Source organism: Cyrtonyx montezumae, unplaced genomic scaffold (genome assembly GCF_038088225.1).
Source record: "Cyrtonyx montezumae isolate F1298 unplaced genomic scaffold, pur_monq_1.0 scaffold_11, whole genome shotgun sequence".
NCBI classification, from domain to species: Eukaryota; Metazoa; Chordata; class Aves; order Galliformes; family Odontophoridae; genus Cyrtonyx; species Cyrtonyx montezumae.
This window is the reverse complement of record NW_027071837.1, coordinates 4,914,723-4,935,935: the sequence shown is the minus strand read 5'-3', so window position 1 is coordinate 4,935,935 and position 21,213 is coordinate 4,914,723. Positions and strand designations below refer to the sequence as shown.

Below are 21,213 nucleotides of genomic sequence, written 5' to 3'. Positions count from 1 at the left end.
GGGGGCCTAGCTTGGTGCCCTGGGGACCCAGGTGAGTGAGGATTATGTGGGTAGCGTGCATGCACGCTGTCCAGCCCCGTTCTGGCAGTCCCCACCCACGTGAGTCACCGCTGCCCGCCAGCACCCAGATGCAGAACCACAGCAAAGTTTCTTTACTGCTCAAAACAGTCCCAGAGCAGCATCCCTGGGGTCATGGCAGGACAGAGACAAAGCTCCCCAATGCTGTGTGCCCCGTGGGATCTGCCCTCCCCACAGGTCCCTTGTGTGTGGGTGCTGGGCAGGTTGCACGCTCTGCCCGCTGACACCACAGGGAAGTACCACTGCTCAGTGCAGGGCCCCAGGACTTGCTGTGCTGTGGAGCCCTCGGCATGGCTCATGCCACCGCAGCCCCTTGTCCGTAGCCCCAGGCTGTGCCTCAGACGATGCTGTGCCTCACACCGGGTTCATGTGGTGCCTCCAGGAGCTCTGCACCACCTGAGGACCGCCGGCAGCAGACACAGTGCAGGAGATCAGCAACGTTATGTCGGAAGAGCTGGCGGCATGGGTGCAGGTACTGGAAGAAGAGGAGCATGAAATAGATGGCCAGGCAGTAGCCAAGCAGCAGCTGCACCACCAGCAGCAACGTACAGATGTTCTCATAGACATCTGTCTTGAAGAAGTACCAGAGCACGACCAGCGCCGTGTTCTCCATCAGCCGGGCCACGTAGTACACAGCCATGCGGCCCCAGTTCTGGGATTTGTCGATGAGGTCCCGATCCGCCAACTTGAGCTGCACGGCCGACCAGCAGAACATGTTGATGCTGGCGTAGAGCAGGGTGAAGGCGAACAGCACCACCACCGTGCCCACCCGGCTGAAGTTCTTCTCGATGTTGTCGGGCAGCTGCGAGCCGCTGCGCCAGAACTGCACCCAGGGCTGGAAGAAGACCACCAGCAGGTTGGCCAAGGCGATGGGGATGATCCAGTGTTTGAAGACGGTGCTGAAGAGCACCAGGACAGCAACTCGGGTGGAGATCTCCAGGCTGCGCCACAGCACGATGCAGATGAAGGCCAGCGGCCGCAGCTGCACCTTGTAGTCGTCGTACTTGACCTGGATGGCCAGGACATTGCAGACAAGTGCCCCGTAGGTGACCGACACCAGGCAGATGCCCATGAGGATGGCTGTGGGAGGAGAGGGCAGGGGGTCAGACAGTGCTGGGGACAGCATGGGGATTTTCTCACTCTGCTGATCAATCTCTTCCTCCTTTCCCAGCTGGGGTTGTACCTGTGTGTGAAGCAGCAAGAAATGCTACCCCTGTGCATGGGAACAGCATTTACGTGGGCAGGGCACCACGTGGTTACGTGGCTCCAGGGAGCAAGCACCTGAGCAAGGAGCATCTCATTCCCAGCCAGCTCCTCCCAACCCTGTGCAGCCTCACAGCATGGGCAAAGCAAAGCAGGGGATTGCTAGGTGCCTAAATTCTACGGGTTGTACATTCAGAGAGGCCAAGGATGGCAGGGTGAGATGGTCCCATCTGGATGCCACACCACCGTGTGCACTTGAGGAGATTCTCCCATACCCTCAATATACCACCATGCCCTGAGATTCCACCACATCCCCGAGACACCACCATGCCCTGCACATCCACAGCAGAGCCCATCCCTTACCTCGCGCAACGGGGACGTACTTCTCCAGGATGCTGATGTAGAGCTGCAGGGTGAGCTGCGGGGTGGAGCCCAGGAAGGCCTGGATGATGGCCATGCGCTTGAAGGCGTTGCGGTGCGTGGCCAGCCGGCGCACCGAGTGGCCCACCTCCTGCTCCAGCTCCACCTCATAGCCCTCGCGCAGCCGCCGCTTGCGGGTGATGGTGACATAGGGCTCCTCTTCCTGCCCCGACCAGCAGTACACCACCAGGGCCTCCACACACCTGTGGGCACATGGCCACTGTCACCCCAACGTGCCCTGAGCACTTGGGGACAGCATGGGGCCAGCAGCAAGGGAGGTGCAGTGCAGGCATGTAAGAATAGCTCTCCTGGGAGATAAAGTTAGGGAGTAAGCACCCCAGGCTCTGCTGAGCACCCCATAACAGCATGAGAAACATTCTGCTGTTGTGTTTGATCTCAAAAGCCTTCTACACTTCCTCCTCGGTGGAAGCAACAGGAAGCAGAGTGGGGTGGAAGCCGGTGTCTGATGGAGAAGATAACGCAGCTTCCTGAGCGCGTCCCCTCAGCACCCCACAGCTCCAGAGGGGGCGGCCTCCTCCACTGCCTCCCGGTGCCACAGAGCACAGCAGCTTTCATCCAGCCTCTCCAGCCCTGCTGACCTCGCTGTCCCACCAGCACTGCACACGGACCGGGGGCAGCAGGAGGTAATTGTCTGTGAGCACTGATGGGGAAAACAGCCGCTGCTCTGCTTCAAATCCAAATGAAACGGGGGTTTGGGGACTGATTCTTTTGCCAGATAAGTGCTTGCGGCCTATTCCAAACTCTAGTCACAGAATCACAGAACTGTAGGGGTTGGAAGGGACCTCCAGAGATCATCCAGACCAACCCCTCTGCCAAAGCAGGCTCCCTAGACCAGATTGCACAGCGGAAAATGATTTCACCCCAGCATCCAGGCAATCGATGCACACAGTGCCCCGCCAGCCCTCCCCAGCAGAGTGAGCTCACTTTGCAGCTGAGCTGGTTCAGCATCCTCCAGCAGCTCGGCTCGGCCCCCATCCCCGCAGGTGCTGGTGGCAGTGCTCAGCACAGTGGGCCAACCGCTGTAATCCAGCGTGATCCGACGGGGCAATGCTGCGGGTTTGCAGCCCCCTGCCAAGTGCTGGGTGAGCCGTGGGACCGGCACGACGTTCCCCCCTGCACAGCGATGACAGCAGCCGGAGAGGCACGGCAGCATTCCCCAGCAGTGAGAGCAGCACCTTTTCGGCTTGTGCAACACCCACCTTCGTCCTCCTCTCCGGGGCGTGGCATCCCACAGCCGCACTCCTCCGGACCCACAGCCCCCCCGTCCAGAGACCCCAGGCCCCTTCAGCCGCTCCAGCATGGATTTGCATCTCAGCCCCCAATAATGCAACGGCAAAAACCCGCAGCGAGAGGAGTGCTGACTCCACAGAGCGGCCGCGTGAGGAGCCCATTTGGCAGCGGGGACGCAACAGGCTGAGAGCCGGGGGGGTCCTGCGGGCAGCGGGGGGGGAGCGGGAAGCGCAGGGGCTGTGCTACTGATCGCGCTGCTGACTGCTGTCCGCCCTGCCCGGCCCCGCCAGGGAGCCGAACCGAACCGAACCGAACCGAACCGAGCCGAGCCGTGCAGAGCCGTGCCCGGGTCCCCGCCGCGCTCACCTGATGATGGGTCCCAGCTGCAGCAAGTGCATGAGCAGGACGAGCGGTCGGTCGCGGCTGAGGTCGCGGTGCACGAAGATGAGGGTGAGCTGCACCAGGACGGAGGGGCAGAGCACGAAGAAGATGGTGAACGCCAGCCAGAAGCGATCGTCGGAGTGGCTGTAGGAGAAGCAGAGGACGGCGGCCGCCGCGCTCTCCCCGCAGAACAGAGCCGTCGAGAAGATGATGCCGAGCGGCAGCTTCGCCCTCGACGGGGCGGCGGCGGGCGGCTGCCCCCCTCCCGGGCCGTCCATCGCGGCCCCGGAGCCGCTCAGCCCCGCCGTGCCGCCATCCCGGGCTGCACTGGAGAGAGAGAGGAGCGCTGCGGGAGGGGCGCGGGGCGCTGCGGAGCGCCGAACCCCGCACGGAGCCCCGACGGACGGCCGCTGCCTCCGCGCCGCGTCCCGAGAGCCGTGGGGGGGTTGGGCCGCTCCGACTGCGCTCTCGGGACCGCCCCGGCGGGGAGGGGGAGGGACACTCCCCGGTCCCGTAGCGGACCCTCCTTCTGGGGACCCCCCCGTTACCTTGCCCGGTACACATCTGAGACTCCCCCCCCTCCCACCCTCAGCCTCACTCTCACCATCTTGATTATCCTGACTCTCCTCCGAACAGAGCCACCCCCCTCCAGCAAGCCCCCGGGATGCAGCAGCGTAGTGGGTCCCCAGGGGCAGAGGTGCCCTACTGCCAGGGGCACCCCCTGTGTAGCTGGGAGGGACCGTATGTGTGCTGGATGTGACAGAGGAGATGTGACTCCTGCAAGCATCTAAATGGGAGGCAGTGAAGACCACAGGGTGCTTCTCAGAGGGATGGGGAAGCGTATGGCTGGCTGCATTACCTGACATTGGTGGCCACGGAATGCCCAGTGCTGGGCCGGCCCTCTGCCCGCCCCCATGTACCATGGTGTGAGCCGAGACAGCCACTGCTGATCTGCACTGCCTGCCAGATTACTCAATCTGGGCACACGGTGGCTGGCTGGGACAGACATGACGAGGCACAGAGCGCTTGAGGTCGAGTAGTTCTCCCCACTTCAGACAGACCAGGAAACCTCTGGTGGTTTGTAAGAGGCACTGGGTATCCATCCCCCAGCACGGATATGGCGTCCACCAGCTGCCCTAATCCTAATCCCCTGCATAGCACACCCCAAAGCATGAAACCCCACAAAGCTCACCAACTCCACAAGTGAGATCTGCCCCTGTTCTGCAGAGACAAGAGCACTGCCAGGGTTATTGGGTGATGGAGCAGCACGGCGCTGCCAACTGCGCCCACACCTCAGCGTTTGCAGCAGGAGCGATGCACAGTTGAAATTATTTATGCAACTTCCATTTATCCAAATTAAAAGCATCCCCCAGGAGCCTGGCAGGTCACCAAGCCCTTGGCTAAGCAATGCCTGGGCTCAGAGTCATCGTATTTTTAATTTTGTCTTCCCCTGCTTCGTGATGAAATATTTAAGAGCAATTGTTTAAGAAGACAGGAATGCCAATCCTGCGTCTGGGAGACCGGCACCGTCAGAGGGACGGATGGACAAAGCCTCAGGGCGCTCCCCACACCACTCATTATCCCATTCTCTGACCCATGTGGGGGGGCAGGGGGCTGTTTGTTGCTGTGCACCGTGAGTCACCGCGTGAGCTGCACTACCTGCGGAGCTCGGCGCTTGTAAACAGGCCATAAAAGTGATGCGTGTCTGCAGTCAGAGGGCAACCTGCTGCTGTCCCTCCCAGCGCCCGCATGAATGCCTCTGCAACCCTGGCACAGGGTCACTGGGGTGCTGGGGCCGTACCCTGCCTGCTGCCCACTGCAACCGCCCTCCTACCGCCCAGGGATGCCTGAGGCGATGTCCCTAAGTCCGTGAGAATGTCACATCCCTGTTTCCTATGCTTTCTCCAGGACAACAACCTGACATCACTATGTTCTTAATCCTGGATTTCATGATTTTATTAATCCCACAGGGCACTGTGAACGCAGGGATGGAGCAACAGTGCCCACTCACCGCGTGAAATGTGGGGCTGTGCAGCTGCTCCTGGCACGTGGCTGAGGGAGGGCACTTGTGCAGCAGCCGGGCTATAGATAGCGGTGGGAGCAGCCTCCTGCAGGGCTCCAGCCCTGAAAATAGGCACAGCTCCCTGACACACGCCTGCCCAGCAGCTCCGCTCCTCTAAAAGGAGAGCAGGAAGAAGCTGGGGCTGGCAGGGAGCAGCATGCAGGAGGCCTTAAAGAGCCCACCCAAATGCAGGAGAAGCTGCTTATATGCTCCCAGTGTGGTTTCTCTCCTCTCCTCTCTTGCCATTGCACTAGGACCCCGGGGCACACTGCTACCCAAGCTGGGACATGCCAAGCTGCTGGATTCCCAAATATAGCCCTGCACACAGCAGCAGTACAGCTGCTCCCTGCTGCTGCCCTCCTGGATCACCAGCCTTGGTAGTGCTCCTCAGTCTATGCCAAGGAACAATCCCCCGTGCAGTGCTGCATAGAGCATGGGGGGATGTGGGTCCCAGCAGCCCCACATGCTGAATGCAGCTCCCTAACATCTCCAGGACACGTGTTGCAAGCAGGAGCAGCAGCCTGTGTGTGCTCCCTGCCCTCACAGCAGCCACAGCCAGCAGCTGATGGGGCTTCAGAGCCAGGAACTTTTTACTTAGTTTGGAAATAGCTTTGCAAATGACTGCTTTCCCATCTTAAACTGTTTGGATCCTGCAGTGCATTCTCAATAACTCAGCTGTATTTTTTTTTTCTGCCCCGTCAGTCTGTGGAATAGTTTCTGGTTGAGGATTTTTTTTTTTCCATTTTGCTTTGCAGTTTCATGCTCTTTTTCCTCCTGCAGCCTCACTCTCCTTCAGGGAAAAAACTGGGGTCTGCCCCAAGTCTGGCTGTGACCCAGGGCATTGCATGGGGCTGAGCAGGCACGGCCATGGCCCCCCTGCAGACCAATGCATTTCCTGCTGCTCTCAGCACTTCTGCAAGAAAGTGGAGCTGCCTTCTGTGGATGTTTGCACATTCTGAAAGCACAGCCCTTCAGCTGCAGCCCCACCAGGTGATGCTGCAACAATAAGTCAGGACATAAAGCTCCTTTCAATTGAGTGATTGCCCTGGTCCCAGCAGGCACACGGTGCATGGCAGGCAGGGGGGGATGCTCTGCGCTCACATCCTTTCCCCTATGCCCACAGCTCTGAGCTGCACTCAGCAGAATCACAGCAGGACGTGGGGAACGTGGAGCACTGCTCACCTGCATGCACAGCTCTGTGCATGGCACAGGAGTGAGCTGGCAGCTTCTCCTTGCAGCAGGAACAAGAAAACCGAGCAGAACAACTGGTGTTCAGCTGGCGTCTGCTGTGCCTCAGCCTGTTTGGGGCACACTGTTGTTTGTGCAGGGCAGAAAGGTGCTTATCTCTCTGCTCTGAAAGCAGCCTCCCCGCTTCCGCCTTCACCGTGTAGCTGTGCCATTTTGGGGGGCAGGGAGTGCTCCACAAAAATGGCCTCCCTGCCCAGAATAGCCACCGGCTCACCACGCTCTGTTAGCAAATGTCTCACAGCCCTGGCTCACCGACAACAGGTTTCCCAGCGTGAGCAGCAATTACCCTGCAGCTGCAGCCGGGCTGCAAGGTGCTGGGGTGTAATTAGCTGCCGGGATTTGCAAGCCCGTGTGATCGGGTTTAGTGTCAGCCAACAGAGCCCTGCCGGGATTTAAAGGGACGATGCAGGCCTTTGCATGTGGACCTGCTGCTGGGAGAGGGTTGCTGCTGTCAGCCGGCTCACAGCAGAGGCTCACAGCATGGCATATCCCTCTGCAGAGCTGCAGGTCACTGCCTTGCACGGTGGCTGTGCCTTTGTGGCAGGCTCTCAAGCTATGTGGTCCCCAGCAGAGCAAGATAGCTTGCAGGCATTGCTGTTGGCACTCTGGGGTCGTATTTCCTTATTGCAGCCACCCTAGCTCTGTTCTCTGATCAGCCCAGTGCTTTCCCTGCAAGCTGTTACTCACTGCGTGCTGGAATCCCCAGCACTGCCACAGCCCTTCCCCCGTTCTGCTCCTCCCCAGGGTCCCAGGCATTGTCCCGATGTGCCTGCAGCCACTCAGTGCATACTCACGGGTCTATGAAGCTGTGACAGCGCACACTGTTTCCCTCCACACTTCTCCGTGGTCCTTGTGGTGTCGCCTCCTTCCCTGCTTCTCTCCAACGGGCAGAAATAGCCCCACGCCACGTGCTGCCCTCCAGGCAGTGATGCCAGAGGCTGCGTGGCCCTAGCACCCCGTGCACAGCCTGCCCTCGAGGACCCCACTGTCACCACAGTCACTGCTGTCAGCGGGGTGTTCTGCCCGGCACAGTGTCACTGTAACCGACACATCTGTGTCCGTTAACAGCTCCAGTGAAGAACGTCTCCACCAAGAAATTCCGCCTTAGAGTTTCTCACCTGGCAACAGTCACCAAGGAAACTCGGATGACTCCCAAGGGTCCCCTGTTGGAACTGCCGAGGGGTGTCCCTGTGCTGTAGGACGTGCAGGGAGAGGGGACACGTGTGTCCCTGTGCTGCCTACTGCAGGCACCACGCCAGCCCTGTAACCTGAGCCACTGCCACACCACGTCCCAGGCGGGGCAGAACGCCCATTGTTCAGGGCTCGGCCCTCTCCCAGCAGCCGCTGGTTTCACTAGGCGCTGGGGTGCATTTTTGAGGTTTTTCTGGCTGTGTGCACATCAGGACGGGTGCCCTACAAGCTGCCTTTGTGCATGGGGTGCCACCTCCTGTGTGCCCAAGCGATATGGGCACAGCACCTTCTGCAAAGAGCTTTCCCATGTCGTGCTCTTGCAGGGGCCTCTGATACTGGAGGGACCACTGGCATAGTCACAGCACCTCCAGGCTGGGGGGCAGCAGGGGACAGGGGCATGGCCATTGCTGGCGCTGGGAAGTGGGTCATGGCTGCACCCATATGAGTAGGAGGAGGTGATGAGCACACGTGGGAGGCAGTGAGGGTGTGGATGTCAGGAGGCAGGCTGCTTGCCGGCAGCCAGAAATGAGATTCTAGTGCTCATTGAATTGGTGTTTGTGACAGCTCTGGGTGCCACCTGCTCACCTCACACAGTCCGGGATGCTGCTGGAGAGATGGAGCATGCGGGCACACCACCACCCTGAATACTGCAGTTGGCTGTGCCTGGCCATGGTGTGACTACAGAAACTTCCTCTGTCAATCATTAACTGGGTGCATTCCCCACCCACATGGGCCATTGACCTGGGGCCAGGCATTGCCTCACCCTCGTGCCCTGGTGTGTTCTGCCCCATTGCAGGGTTTGCATGGGGAAATCCAATGCATGGGTGCTATAGAGTGCTTGGCATCACTGCTGCAGGCCCAGCTCACTGCAGTATGGCTGCTGTATGGCTGCTGGTGCTGAGAAATCAAGCATGGATCCCACCTGCAGCCTACACTTCCTGGCATGGCTTTTAGCAGGTCTCATGTCCTCATCCCTCTGGATCCCATGTTCTGCACTGAGCTGCTATGGCTCACACCCCCTTGTGCAGCCTCTCTGCCTGCAGAGAGCCAGCCGTGGCTGTGGGAAGCAACAGGAAACCTGAGGAGCCAGATAAGCACTGTGGGGCTGCAGATCAAGGAGCTGGCGCTTGGTCATCTTCCTCCCCACTGTCACCACGGCCCAGCCCTGTGCCATCCTCACCCAGACACCATCTGCTTCAGACAACAAACACATGGCAGTGCACAGGTATCTGCGGTGCCAAGAGCAGCCATGGGCGTGCAGAGCAATCTGGTACCTCCAGGATGCTTCTCAGAGCCCCCCTCCCACCACCCTGCTCTCAACCAGGCACCGCCCAGCTGTGTCATTTCTGCTCTGAAGCCTCCAAACTGTTCCTGGAGGAGCAGTGCACAGCAGCCTGGGCTGACCTGCATGGATTAGGAAGGCTGCAGGGAGTAAATCACATAAATCCAGATTAGGTTTAAGCAGGTGCTACGCAAAGGAGCTGCAAGGGGAGTGAGCTTGTGGTGTGAGCCTGGGGACGGGGCCACGCTGAGCTGCTGGGTTTGTGGGTGCCCACGAGGCCGTCCCTGCAGCACAGAGCAGAGCATGTTCCACCTCTTCTCACACTGCTGGACCTGGCTGCAGGCCGTGCAGGAGCCCGTCAGGTAAATCCATGCTGCGGGACACTGGGGTGCTGTGTCAGGGCTCCCCAAAGTGCAGGGCAAGGGATACAGTGCCACGGAGCTGGGTTTAATGGTCTTGGGAGGAGCAGTGTGGGGGTTTATGGTCCCATCCCAGCAGTGACAACGCCGTGCTGCAATGCCTGAGGTGGAGCTCACTGCCCACGCAGGCTCTTGTTTGTTTTAAGGTGAAAATGACTCACGTTGTTGACATGTAAACCAAAGAGGAAATGCTCAGATGGAGCGTGTTACTGCACCAAACAAGGCTGTTGAGGAACAGGAAAAAAATCTCTTGGGTCCAGGCAGAAGTTCATAGAATGTCTCCACTACCTCTTGTTTAGTTACAGTGCAGAAAAACGCTAAGAAAATCATTAACTGTGTCTATACAAGTAACACTGTTTTTGCCTTGTGCATACAATTGCCCAGCCCCGTATGATCTCAGAGGAAACAGTTGCTGTTAAAAGTGACAGTGTGCTCCAGGTGCTGGTGCTTGTAGCTCTGCCCTCACCCTCTCCCCAGGCACCAGGGACCATCCCTGCCCTCTGTCCATCCCAGGACAAAGCCCACACCACCATCCTGCCCCTGACCTTTGGGGGGGGAGGGGGGGGCAGAGCTGGCAGCCAGCACTATGGCTGAGGACAGTGGCTCAGATGGAGCTCTGATTCTCAGTACTTGATGTTGCCCCCAGGAAGGTGACCCTGCTCGTCATGGGGCTGGACAACTCAGGGAAGAGCTCCATCATCACAGACATCATGAGAGGTAGGGAGGATGGCTTTCTGCGGGGAGGGTCCCATGGGAAGCGTGGTGCTTGCTTGTGTCCAGTGTACCTGTGGGCTGCAGCAGGCGATGCAATGCCCAATATCCCAGCAGCAATGTCCCACAAATCCCTCTCAGCTGGGCTGTGCCAGTCATGGGCCGTGAAGTAAATAAATCAGGTTGCTGCTCTGGGGAACAGGGTGCTGGCTGTGCCTTGGGAAATCCCACAAGTCGGCGGGGGGATGTGGCCAGGGAGCAGGATGTATGCATGGAAGGGATGCTCTCACACCGCAGCCATCTCCCTGCACACAGCTCTGGCCAGCGAGGTGCTGCCCGCAGCACAGCCCGGCCAGACCCGCCTGCGGGTGAACAGGTTTGAGGTGACCCTGGTGGAGCTGCCCGGATCCCAGCGCTGCCGCAGTGCCTGGCGCAGCCACTATGGTGCAGCTGATGGGCTGCTCTTCGTGCTGGACTCCAGCGACCTGGTGAGGATGGAGGAGGCCCGCAAAGCTCTGAGCCGCGTCCTGAGTCACCCCGATGTCTCTGGGAAGCCCCTCTTGCTGTAAGGCTGTAGTGTATGGGGTTGTGGGGAGGAGTGGGAATCCCAGCAGGGATGGGGAACATGTAGAGAGATGGCTCCAGGGGGTGACCACCTCTCCCTGTGCCCCAGCCTGGCCAACAAGCAGGACGTGGCAGCCGCCCTGCTGCCGTGTGAGCTGGTCGAGCACCTGGCACTGCAGCGGCTGGTCAACGAGAACCACTCCCCCTGCCGCATCGTGAGTGCAGGGCTGCCCCAAGCCCACTTCCCCTCCATAAATAACTGGGGGTTTTGGGGGCCTGACTGAACCCCGCCGCTCTCAGGAGCCATGTGCAGCTGTGGGCCCAGCCCGCAGCACATTGCAAGGACTGCGCTGGCTCCTGCGTGCTGCTGCTGAGCACTCCCTGCAGCTCCCCACCGCCTGCTCCCCTACACCTGACCCTGGACCCCGAGCAGCCCAAGGCCGCTCACTTGCACACAGGTGGGTGTGCAGCTCCATGAGTGCTATTCTCCTATCTGCATGGGGCTCATCCTAACCCCAGCTGCGCTCTCACCCCAACAGCAGCCCCCTGGCCCAAGGGGAAGAGAAATCTTGCAGTGCAGAAAAGATAAAGGGGCCCCAGCCCACCCACCACCTCCTTCCCCCTGGTCTCCAGGTGAGATTCCGCCAGCCGCAGCAGGGAGCAGAAGGTGGAGGAGCTCCCATCACCTCTCCCCTTCTTCCTCCTGTCCAGAAGGCGAGTGCAAAAGGCCCTGGAAAGAGGAAGAAGAAGGTGAAAGTGAAGAAGAAGGGCACAGGGCGGCTGAGCCCAGCTGAAGAACCAGAGGGAGGAGCAGCAGGAGGAGCTGATGGCCAAGCCAGCACTGCTAGGGGGTTGCTGGCCCCCAATAAGGTCGGGCAGGAGGAGCCTGGGCCCGCTGGGATGGCTGCCCCCCATCCAGGTGAGATGAGGCTGCAGGAGCTGCTGGCAACACCCATGCAGGCTCATTGGGATCCCTGTGCCCCCTTGGGGTGGCTCTGGGGACCCAGGCACATGGTGCTGGGGTGGACCAGCAGTCCCTGGGATCTTAGCTCTGCTTGCAGGTCAGTTGAGCACAGAGCAGCTGGCATGAGTCTGGATGGGAATGTGGAGAGACATATCTGATGTGCAGAGGTGACGGAGGGCTGCAGACCTGCCAGCAGCAGTCCTCCCAGCTAGGCTGGTGACACAGTCACTCTTGTCTAAACATGATGCCTGAAATTTTGTATTTCTCCATCCAGCACAGGGCATGAAAAAGAAAAAGAAGAAAAAAATCAAGAATAAAATCAAATCGCAGGAGCCTGCCATGGAGCAGCAGCGGGAAGAGGTCTCAAGTACTTTTGGTTGGTATTTCCCAGGATTGATTTTGCCCAAGAGCATCGAGGGGGCCCATTCTGCTAGCAGCAGGGTTTGAGCTGCTAGGGAACCCTGGGGCACATAGTACCCAGTGAGGGAGCACAGGTACAGGCAGGGCAAGGTGCTGGGGAGGTGGGTGCTGTGGCTGCTGCCTTCGAGTAGGATGCAGCCAGGGAGCCCAAGCACACAATGACAGGCTGCCAGGCTCAGACCCTTAGTGTCTGATTCCCTTCCTCCCCCCAGACCTGTACCGCCGGGCGATGCTGGCTCTAAAGATGCGGCAGGAGCAGAGGAAGCAGCCGTCTGCCATCGCCCCCTGAGCAGGACAGACGAGTCGCAGGGGATGCGTGGTCCTGCAGCTTGTGCAGAGCTCCAGGGCTGTTCAACCAGAGCTGGCAGTCCTGGGGCAGAAACAGCAGCACTGTTGTCCTCTGTGTGACTTGAAATTCAGGATCTGCAGGAGCAAGCCAGAAGTCCCGTTGTAAAAAGCCTCTTTGGCAGCCAGGTTGTAAACAGCCTGAAAAGGAAACAGACAGCACTTTCTGACCCTGTGTTAATATTCTATGTAAGACTTGCCCTGAACTCTGCTGAGTCTGCAGAAGAGAGGAAGCTCAGAGCAAATATCCCATGGGGAAAAAAAAAGAAAACAAAACCATTTCTTCAACTGGCACAAACCCTGGAGAAGCTGTGTTTGTGGATCAAGGGCTGGCTCAGCTGCTCATTCAGCCCCTGCCCGCTGCCTGAGCTTCACGCTGATAAGGTCAGACAGGTAGAGCCATGCTCAGCTCTGGCCTGAACCAAGGCACAGAGTACCATCTCCTTTTAACACAACCCACCCATAGATACAGGTTCATAAGCCCAGTCTGCTGTGTGCAGGGCAAGAAAAAAACACTAACGCCTTCAGCTGGGCTGAAAAAGGGAAAAGACCAACTCTGGCTGCTCTGCCTTGCTTGTGCTCTGTGAAATTATCAGACTCGACTGCCAGGGTCTATAGTGATGAATTGCAACAGCTTAAAGCCAGCCTGCTGTCCCTCTGCACCGCGGAGGGTCGGGGCACGGCTCCATCGCGGTCCCTCGTGGGCACAGTTCGGGAGGGCCGGCAGCTCCCTCTGCTGTGCAGGAAGAGAAAGCAATAAATGCATCACAACCCTTTTCTATTCTCTTTTTCTTGTGCAACAAGGGGGAGCGGGGTGCTGGCACAGGCCGCTGGGCAGCTGTGCCCCAAAGCTGATGGAGTGTAAGGAGAGTTTGGGCAATGGGTTGTGGGGTTTGAATTTGGGGTGCTGCTGTGTGGAGGTGGGAGCTGGGAGTTGGACTCGATGTTCCTTGTGGGTCCCTTCAAACTTGGGATATTCTATGATTCCTAACAATGATCTCAGGTGAGTAGTGACAGCTCGGATGTATTTCAGAACCAGTGTTTCAGTGGCTGCAGAGCAGCTAATCCCTACCACAAATCAGGAGACAAGTCTGACCTGCACCAGCTGAGGATATGAATTTTATATTCTTTAGAATCTAAGCAGAAAGAACTCTAAGTTAAAAACGCCCTATCTCAGAATCAGATAAAGCTCAGGAATGAGATTCTGAAGGCCTGTTTGATCAACCCCCCAATAGATAAACCCAAATATGTTAGTTAATAGCTGCTCTGTGCCACCAAGTAATGGGTTGGACTGCTCCTGCAGCATGCGAGAAGCAGCTGCTGTAACAAGAGTATGTAGCAGGGTGTGCAGAGGTACAACAGAGCTTTTTCCATCATTTCCATCCTTCTCCTTTTCAAGTTACAGCCCCCAGTCAGGTGAATGAATGGCAAGGAGAGGGAGCCTTTGGAAGTTGTGGTGCTCAGTGGCACTGCCTGCTGAAAGGCAAAGGAAGAGAGGCTGTCCTTGTCTGAGATTTGCAACAATTGGTGATGGTTTGCACTGCACCAGGAGGTGATGAGATGTTTCAGTGAGCACCTGTGGGGAAGGCAACATTGAGAGTTGATTTGTCCCATGGCTGTGGATAGAGCGGAAGGTCCCCTGTGGGAGGGGGTTGCATGAGAATCTCTCCTGCTGTACATCTGTAATTGCATTTTATAAATAAAATTTTGAGTATTTTTTTTCCCCTAAGTGAGCCTTTCCAGGAGTGAACAAACAGAAGAGCACACAAAGCAGTGGTCTCAGCATCACTTCCTTCTTTCACACCCAGAAACTCTGCTTAACTCCAAGTAACACAAGAACAAACCAGAAGATAGTTTGGGAGAAACCCGCCCAGGCACTCATTCTGGACACTGTTTTAGTGTTGCAAAAACAATTAAGAGCAAAGGTGACTGATTGTAGCTAATGAGTTCTTTGCAAGGTGAATGATGTCAGGGATCCCATCTCACAGGCTGCCTGCAGGTGCTGCTTGTTCCCACCCACACCCCTTTAATGCTCAGCACATGGCTAGCCATAGCCTGTAGGGTGTATATAGAGAGAGGATGAGCACTGGGAGCTCCCTGCAGGTGGATGCTGGGAGCTGGTGAGTGGTGGAGACCCTGCCTACATAGCTGCTCTTTTCCTGAGCTGGACTAAAGGTTAAAAAATTATATATATATAATAATAAAATCTTGCTGCAAGGTAGTTGTGGCTGATGAAGGCTTGACCAGCCCCTGTGTGATAGCCTTTCTGTTTTGGGCTGGCTTAGTAATTCCTTGGGATATGGCCCCAGGTACCACAGATGTAGGTAAGGTGCATGGCTTTTCCTCAAGGCATCCTGTGGAAGAACGTGACTTGCTACGTGTGTATACTTAAATGCACTCAAGTAAGGTGAATGGTTGTGAAACACCAGAGTGGGTGTTTGGGTGGATAAAGGCCCAGAATAGGAGTGGTTTGGGGCTTAGGAAGTTGTATGAAAAGTAAACTTTCTCCTACTTGGAGTTCTTGCCCTCTGACTGTCAGGTGGGCTGGGTGCCAACCTGCTGTTCTGGCACAGTCGTAAAAGGGAACTGTGGGGAAATACTACTTTCTCTGTTTTTTTTTTTTTTTTTATTATTATTTGGTTGTTTTTTTTCCCTGAGTGAGTGTACCAGGGCCTGTTTCTACGAGCTCATTCAGAATGTTGAGCTGAGACACGCTGGCATGCGGCGTGGGGCAGCACATCAATCCCCCCCGTGGCTCTCAATGGCTGTGGGCAGCACTGTGCCTTGCTCAGTGGGTGTCTGCATGAGCTGAATATCAAACAGCCATGCCCAGTGCTGTGTGAGAGCTTCTGCTACTGGTTATAGATCCTCTGTTGTATTACATCAAAAATGAGTTAGCTTGTTTACTGCCATGTACTCTGCAGAATTGTTAGGGAAGAAAGCAGATTTAATTAGATGAGAGTAACTCCCTGAGCTTCCCCTGATTGTTATGAAAGAGGCTATTAAAACTTTGCAGGGAACAGGAAGAAAATGAGGACTGGAGATCTAGAAAATATGGAAACTTTCTCTTTCTAAGTTAAATGAGCCTTGTTGGAGACATTACTGCTGGCAGGAGGAGGAAGGAAACAATCAAATTTATTTAATGGGTGTATTTGTTTCAAGGCATAAGGGAGTGTGCAAGAGCCTGAGCTACACAGGTTTGTTGCATCATGCAACAAATATACTCATGGTTGTTTTTTTTTCCTCTAATAAAAAAGTGTTGTTTTTCTTCAAAAAAGGAGTCTTAACTAAATCTAGTTTTTCTACTTCATAAATTATCACTCTAAGTCACTGCATATTTGAATATGTTATTTCAGTCTAAGAGGAAAGTGTTTCTTGAGAAAGCTTATCAGTGTATTAATTAGAAGGGTTTTGCTATAGCATATCACTGGATGTGAGATCAAGAGCTGATTTATTAACAAAAAATATTCATTTTAGTCTTCCATAGCAATCAGGGCTCACATTTTGCCTGTGAAAGATCTTACACCTTATTAAAGTGCATATTAAAGCTGAGCACAGATGAGTTTAGCAAACTGCTAGCACAGATCCCTGACCTACAGCTGATGATGTAGATCATTCCTGCTGCCCAACAGTGCTCTAAGACTTTCCAACCCATCTTCAGTGTGAAGCACAGCTGAGGTTTTGGGGCTGATTTTTGCAGGCCCTTGGTGTTTTCATGTGTCCAGTTTGCAAGGTACAACTGCTGTGCAGGCTTGCAGCAACCAGCACCTGAACTCTGTGACCAGCAAGGAAAACTGCTGGAGGAGTGATGAATTGATTTGAAATGGACTTTGAGAGAGGAAAGGGAGGAAATAAAAGTGTGTGTAAATCTCCTTGCTCAACTGACACTGCAGCATGCACGCTGCTGCTGAGTCAGCTCAGTACAGTGTGGTACAGACTGAGCTGGCTGCTTCCTTCTCTTTTTCCAAGAAGGCTGCAGAAAGTACAGCCCATGGCAGCCTCCATCCTCGAAGTGCTCCCTGCCGTTCTGCAAGTAAACTTTCCATGCCGTCTTTCCCAGATGGGAGAGGACCCTTGGTAGGTCTTGAAGGCAGAAAAAAATGGCTTTGAGAGTTGGTAGGTGCTGTGGCAGTGAGTGCCAAGTTCCCAAGCTATGCCCTGCTGGTAAATGAGCGCCTAACTGGGTCTGCATGGGTTAAAAAGATTGCCTGCAGGTCATCCCAGCGTTAAGGGTTCACCTGCATCAGTGCCCGTCCTCTGCAGATATAAAATCCCTAACGCAGCCTGCGAGAATGAAGGGCCCGTGGCACCTCCTCCAAAGACAGCTCGTCCCCTGCACGGCCGCGCGGTGGCAGAAGAAGCAAAGAACGCTGCAAAGCGACGAGCACTGAGAGCAGCAAGGACGGGACCCACGAGGTGGGGCAGGGATGCCGGCACACGGGCTGGATCCCGCAGGCTGCTTCGTGTCGGTGTGGGATGTTTTGCTTCCTCCGTACGGGGACGGCCGCTGCTGACACAGCGGTTTTGCTGTCCCTGAGTCGTTGTCTCAAAGTCTGGCGGCTCCCTGGGCATCGCTGCAGTGACACTGGGGTGCAACAGCCGCTGCTTTCTGTTGGCACAACCAGGCTGTGTCTGTGGGGCAATGGGAGCTCTCCGTGCTGAGCGGGAGGGAAGTTCAGAGCCGGTTAGGCGTGACGTTAAGATGTTTAACGATTGCCATTCATTATTTACAACGCTTTTTAATCTGCCAAGCGTTGTTTTTCTCGTTTCCTTTGTTGTGGTTGTGCTTTTGTGTGGAAGGTAACAGCACAGCTGCACCTGGACTAAGGGAAAGTGCCTGGAGCGGAGCAGACCGCGGCCCGGCGTTAGGACCCCACGAGCGCGGGCCGGGGCGGAGGAGGGGGCGGGGATCCGTCCCCAGGCCGCGCCGCGGGCTCCGCACTACAGCTCCCAGGCTGCCCCGGGCGCGGCGGTTCCGCCTCTCGGGCGGCGGTGGACGAAAGCGCGGAGCGGGGGCGCGGGGGGGAAGTGCCCGCCAGCCGAGCCGAGGCGAGCGGCCCGCAGCGCCGGGAGCCGTGCCTCGAGAGCCGGCCGGCCGGCGGGGCCCCGCGGCGGGCATGGTGCGCGGCCGGCGGGGCAGCCTGGGGGCCGCGGCGAGGCGGGCGATGCGGCGGTGAGGGCGGCGGGGCCGGGCGCTGCCGCGATGCTCCGCCGCAGCCTGAGCCGCCTGGTGAGTGCGGGGCCGGGGCCGGGCGGGGGGAGGTCGGGATCTCCGCGCGTTTGGGTCGCTCTTCCCGTGGGGCTTCGGCCGCCGCGGGGACCGAGCGGCCCTCGTCCTCCTCGAGCCTCTCCTGCGGGCGCTGCGGGGCTCCGGAAGGCACTGGCTTTGCTGTTGGAGCGGGAACCTTTTCTTCCGTAGGATTTTCTTTTTAAAATATAAACACCCTCCCTCTCCCCCCCCCCCCCCCCCCCTTTCATAATAGTAATAAAGTTAATGCAGAGGGATTTCCCCGTCCCAGGAAGCACTCGCCCGCCCCGTGCAGCCGGCAGCATGCTCAGCGCTGCTCCTCTTAGCTTTTCTTGTCCCCAGATAACATCTTGAAAGCCTCCCCAGTGCCACATAAGCTACTTTGGAGATTTCCCCGTGACCTCATTGCTTGGACTGGACTCTGCAACTACTCGCTTTTTCCTGTTCTGCAGCAAGTGTAAAAGCAGGGCTTTTGCATCGTTTCTGAAGCCTCCGTGTGCTCAGCAGCGTGGCTGATTGCGCAGCGAAGTTGCTGGGGTTCAGGTCGCAGCTGTGTGTTCCTGGTGCACTGTGTGCCCCTCTCGACCCCGGGGGCCTTCAGCTGCTGCTGGAGCAAAACTGCTGAAAAACGATTTTTTTTTTTTGCCGTGTTAAGCATCTTGCTCAAAAACAGAAGTTAGGACAGACTTTCAGCACAAGGAGCCCTCCTTCTTTTAAAGTTGCACTAGGAGTGAAAATGGTTAATTCTGCTGGGTTTGTGCTTTTAGATTGCATTTCTGTTGGAGCCTTTGAGCTGGACTCACAGCAGATACAGCAACTGTGGCTCTGGTTTGATAGCCCCAGGCATGAACGTAGCAGATATAATTGCAGTGCCCCCAGTTACTGAGACTCAGCCCTGCTGTGTGCTTCCTACCACTCCCGTGCTGGAGGCTTGCAGTGCACATCAGAAGGTGGTTGGAATACAGAGCACTGGAGTTCTGTTAGAAACTGATTTTAGTTGTCTGCTCTGTGTAAGCGGGTGCTGGGGGACTGTGGGGACAGTTGTGGGATCCATGGGTGCCTTTCATGCTTGGCTCCATCATCCTTATGCCTAAAGGAATTGGAGACATCTGTTACGCCTTAGGGTCGGCAGTGGCTGAACACTTCTCCCAGCTCTCTGAGTGATCCCTGCTTGCTATCAGGCCCGTACAGATTGCCCTGCCCAGGCTGGGGCAGATAGTAGCTCCTGCTGCTGCACATCGGCCCTGGGGTGGCTCAGTGTCACAGGGCTGCCCTCAGCCATATGGACAGCACAGGGCTTCGAGGTGCTTGTGCTGTGGCACTGCGGGAAGCTTGCTGCAGTGCTTGAAGGCTGGAGATTGTCTTGTGCTGAAGTCCCCACAAGGCTGCTCTGACAAATGGTGCTGCTGCTTCAGCGCCTGGGCTCTGCCAGAGGCTCAGAGATGCTAGTCTGTTTTCAGGTGTATTTCACAGGACACAGGCTCGTGCTCCCTGCAGGAACAAATGGGCTCTGAGCTTCGGTTTACACCACTGAGATCTCTGCAGCTGAGATGAGCATTGCGCCGGAATCGCTGTGGGGAGGCAGGATTGGATTGCCACGGTTAATCCACTTTAAGGAGATACTGTCAACTTGAAATATAACTTCAATTCTCTTTTGGAAGCGGATTTTGGTATTGGGGTTTTATTTTTAGTCTCACGCTGCTCACGTTCCTTTGTGAGAAGGCTGCAGCAGCATCGAGAGTGCGTGTAGTGAGAGGCTGGAGCCCACACTCTGTGTGCAGGGCAGGTCCCCGTGTTGTGGATTGGAGACAGTGTGCTTTTTTTTTCTTAATTACCTTTCTGGGTTCATTGGAAGTTTGCAGGGAGCCATACGTTGGGGCCAAGGCTGCAAGGCAGTGGCAGTGGCTGGCAGGCAGGGATATGAATTGCAGCTGCTAGCAGCTCTGCCAGTGCAGCGGGGTGAGCACAGGTTCAGGCTTTGTAAGAACCAATGAATGCACAAAGAAAAGTTACTGTTGTTTTTTTTTTTGTCTTTTTCCCGCTCGCTTTTACATAAAGCTGCATCCCTTGTGTGGTGATGTTAGCAAGCACTGGGTGCTGGTGAGCATTGACTTGAACTTGGGGATGATGACACCTCTTCAGTGGGCTTGTGTTGCTTCTGCATTGGCCAAATCCGTTCTGCAGTGCCACTGTCTTTGTGCAGGTCTGTCCTGGTGATGATGTCTCACCTGCTTTCTCCTCAGCCTCGCTGCTGGCAGTGCCATGTGGATGCCAGTAGCCCACAGGTCAGGAAGGCAGCCTGTCCCCTGCGTGTCCCTCATGCAGTGCCGTGGGCTCAGCTGCTCAGTGTCTTTGTGGGAAACAAGAAGAGCAAACTAGGTTGGCATTGTGCAGCCTTTGTAGCAGGCTGTAATTTGTGTGCTTAGTGCTGCTTTTTCCATCTGAGGCTCGTTTTATTTAATTACAAAATTGTGCACGTACTGCTTCGAAGTGGGGTGACAAGGGACAGGCGTGCAGGAACTGGTTCCTGTGTTACCTGTGGCTGCCAGCCAGGGACCCAAGCAGTCTGGCAGCACCTCGCTGTCTGCTCTCTGTCCTCCAGGGTGAGCTCTGCTTGTGTTAAGCCTGTGACATGGGAGGGTTTTTTCCCTTGTGCAAATGATTGCAAATTGGGTTTCAGGATCCCTTCCTGGAGCACCCAGATGCTGGATCCTGTCTCTGCAGATGGAAGCTTCCATGCTTACAAGTTGTGCCTGGCGAGAGAGTTGAGGTTTGCTTTGGGCAAGGTGGTTGCACAATGCCCCTTTGTGTTTTGAAGGTCGTCCTACTTGAATTGCCCCAAAACCCCATGCAGAGGAGGACTGGCGTTGCAAGGCTTGGGTGGGGGCAGCCCGGGTGCATTCCTGCTGCCCTGCCCCACCAACCCGGTGCTCAGACGCTCCCTCCATCTCCCCCCAGGGTACACATCTGTGGGCTCAGAGCATTTTGTCCCCTTGTGTCAATTAAGCCATAGCTGCCTGGCCTCCCTGTCCTCTGGGGAGGAGCAAAGACAGTAGAAAGGGCTGGGAAAAGGCACGTGTTGACTCAAGAGGTGTGTGCCGGAGGTTGGCAGGCTGCTCATGTCCTTCTGAGAAGCCTGGGGCTCTTGCAGCAGGGGGTGGGGGCTGCGCCCTGCCCTCCTGGGGCTGGTAGGGAGGGCAGGGACCACAACAGCAAGGTGCCCATGCCCTGGCTGGGCAGGGGTGCAGGAGCAAGAGCTGCACGGGAGCACGTGCGGTGGAGGGTGCTCATTTACACTCATCGCTAGTTTTTGCAGCAAATGTGTAATACTGTCTATTTTGGGATATGGAACACATCTGTTATTTTCTTTCATGCTAGCTTTACTCTTTTTTTTTTTTTTAAACAGTGTGAAGCAAACATTAGTGT

General features: G+C 56.4%; 3 protein-coding genes across 4 annotated transcripts in view; 2 read left to right on the top strand and 1 right to left on the bottom strand.

The window, feature by feature from the left end:
- Positions 1-351: 351 nt before the first annotated feature.
- XKRX (XK related X-linked) lies at positions 352-7,657 on the bottom strand. Of its 2 annotated transcripts, XM_065729471.1 has the most exons (4): positions 7,438-7,657; positions 3,319-3,655; positions 1,645-1,904; positions 352-1,158 (listed from the first exon to the last, which is right to left on the bottom strand). In XM_065729471.1, the coding sequence occupies exons 2-4, from the start codon at positions 3,609-3,611 to the stop codon at positions 416-418; spliced, it is 1,296 nt and encodes a 431-aa protein (XP_065585543.1). In that variant the 5' UTR covers positions 3,612-3,655; positions 7,438-7,657; the 3' UTR covers positions 352-415. The 2 variants fall into 2 exon arrangements, with proteins under 2 accessions (XP_065585543.1, XP_065585544.1); XM_065729472.1 differs by lacking the exon at positions 7,438-7,657 and having other exon boundaries at positions 3,319-3,795.
- A 1,762-nt stretch (positions 7,658-9,419) lies between these two features.
- Positions 9,420-13,219, top strand: ARL13A (ADP ribosylation factor like GTPase 13A). Its single transcript, XM_065729813.1, has 7 exons — positions 9,420-9,478; positions 10,182-10,252; positions 10,562-10,811; positions 11,350-11,443; positions 11,522-11,729; positions 12,049-12,150; positions 12,407-13,219. Exons 1-7 carry the CDS (start codon positions 9,420-9,422, stop codon positions 12,481-12,483), a joined length of 861 nt encoding a protein of 286 aa, XP_065585885.1. The 3' UTR covers positions 12,484-13,219.
- A 4,322-nt stretch (positions 13,220-17,541) lies between these two features.
- ATP11C (ATPase phospholipid transporting 11C) overlaps positions 17,542-21,213 on the top strand; it is a 48,468-nt gene continuing 44,796 nt past the window's right edge. Inside the window, exon 1 of the mRNA XM_065729466.1 lies at positions 17,542-17,769. Coding sequence (XP_065585538.1) covers positions 17,743-17,769 — 27 coding nt within the window. The 5' untranslated portion in view covers positions 17,542-17,742. The remainder of the gene's footprint in view (positions 17,770-21,213) is intronic.

What these genes read in the sequence shown, in the direction of transcription:
- ARL13A (XM_065729813.1), top strand. Translation starts at nt 9,420, where the DNA reads ATGTTCCACCTCTTCTCACACTGCTGGACCTGGCTGCAGGCCGTGCAG. An exon ending in GCCGTGCAGGAGCCCGTCAG is followed by an intron (nt 9,479 to 10,181) that starts GTAAATCCATGC and finishes TGTTGCCCCCAG; the next exon opens with GAAGGTGACCCTGCTCGTCA. An exon ending in GATGGCTGCCCCCCATCCAG is followed by an intron (nt 11,730 to 12,048) that starts GTGAGATGAGGC and finishes TTCTCCATCCAG; the next exon opens with CACAGGGCATGAAAAAGAAA.
- XKRX (XM_065729471.1), bottom strand. Translation starts at nt 3,611, where the DNA reads ATGGACGGCCCGGGAGGGGGGCAGCCGCCCGCCGCCGCCCCGTCGAGG. An exon ending in CAGCTGGGACCCATCATCAG is followed by an intron (nt 1,905 to 3,318) that starts GTGAGCGCGGCG and finishes ATGTGCCCACAG; the next exon opens with GTGTGTGGAGGCCCTGGTGG. An exon ending in GTACGTCCCCGTTGCGCGAG is followed by an intron (nt 1,159 to 1,644) that starts GTAAGGGATGGG and finishes CTCCTCCCACAG; the next exon opens with CCATCCTCATGGGCATCTGC.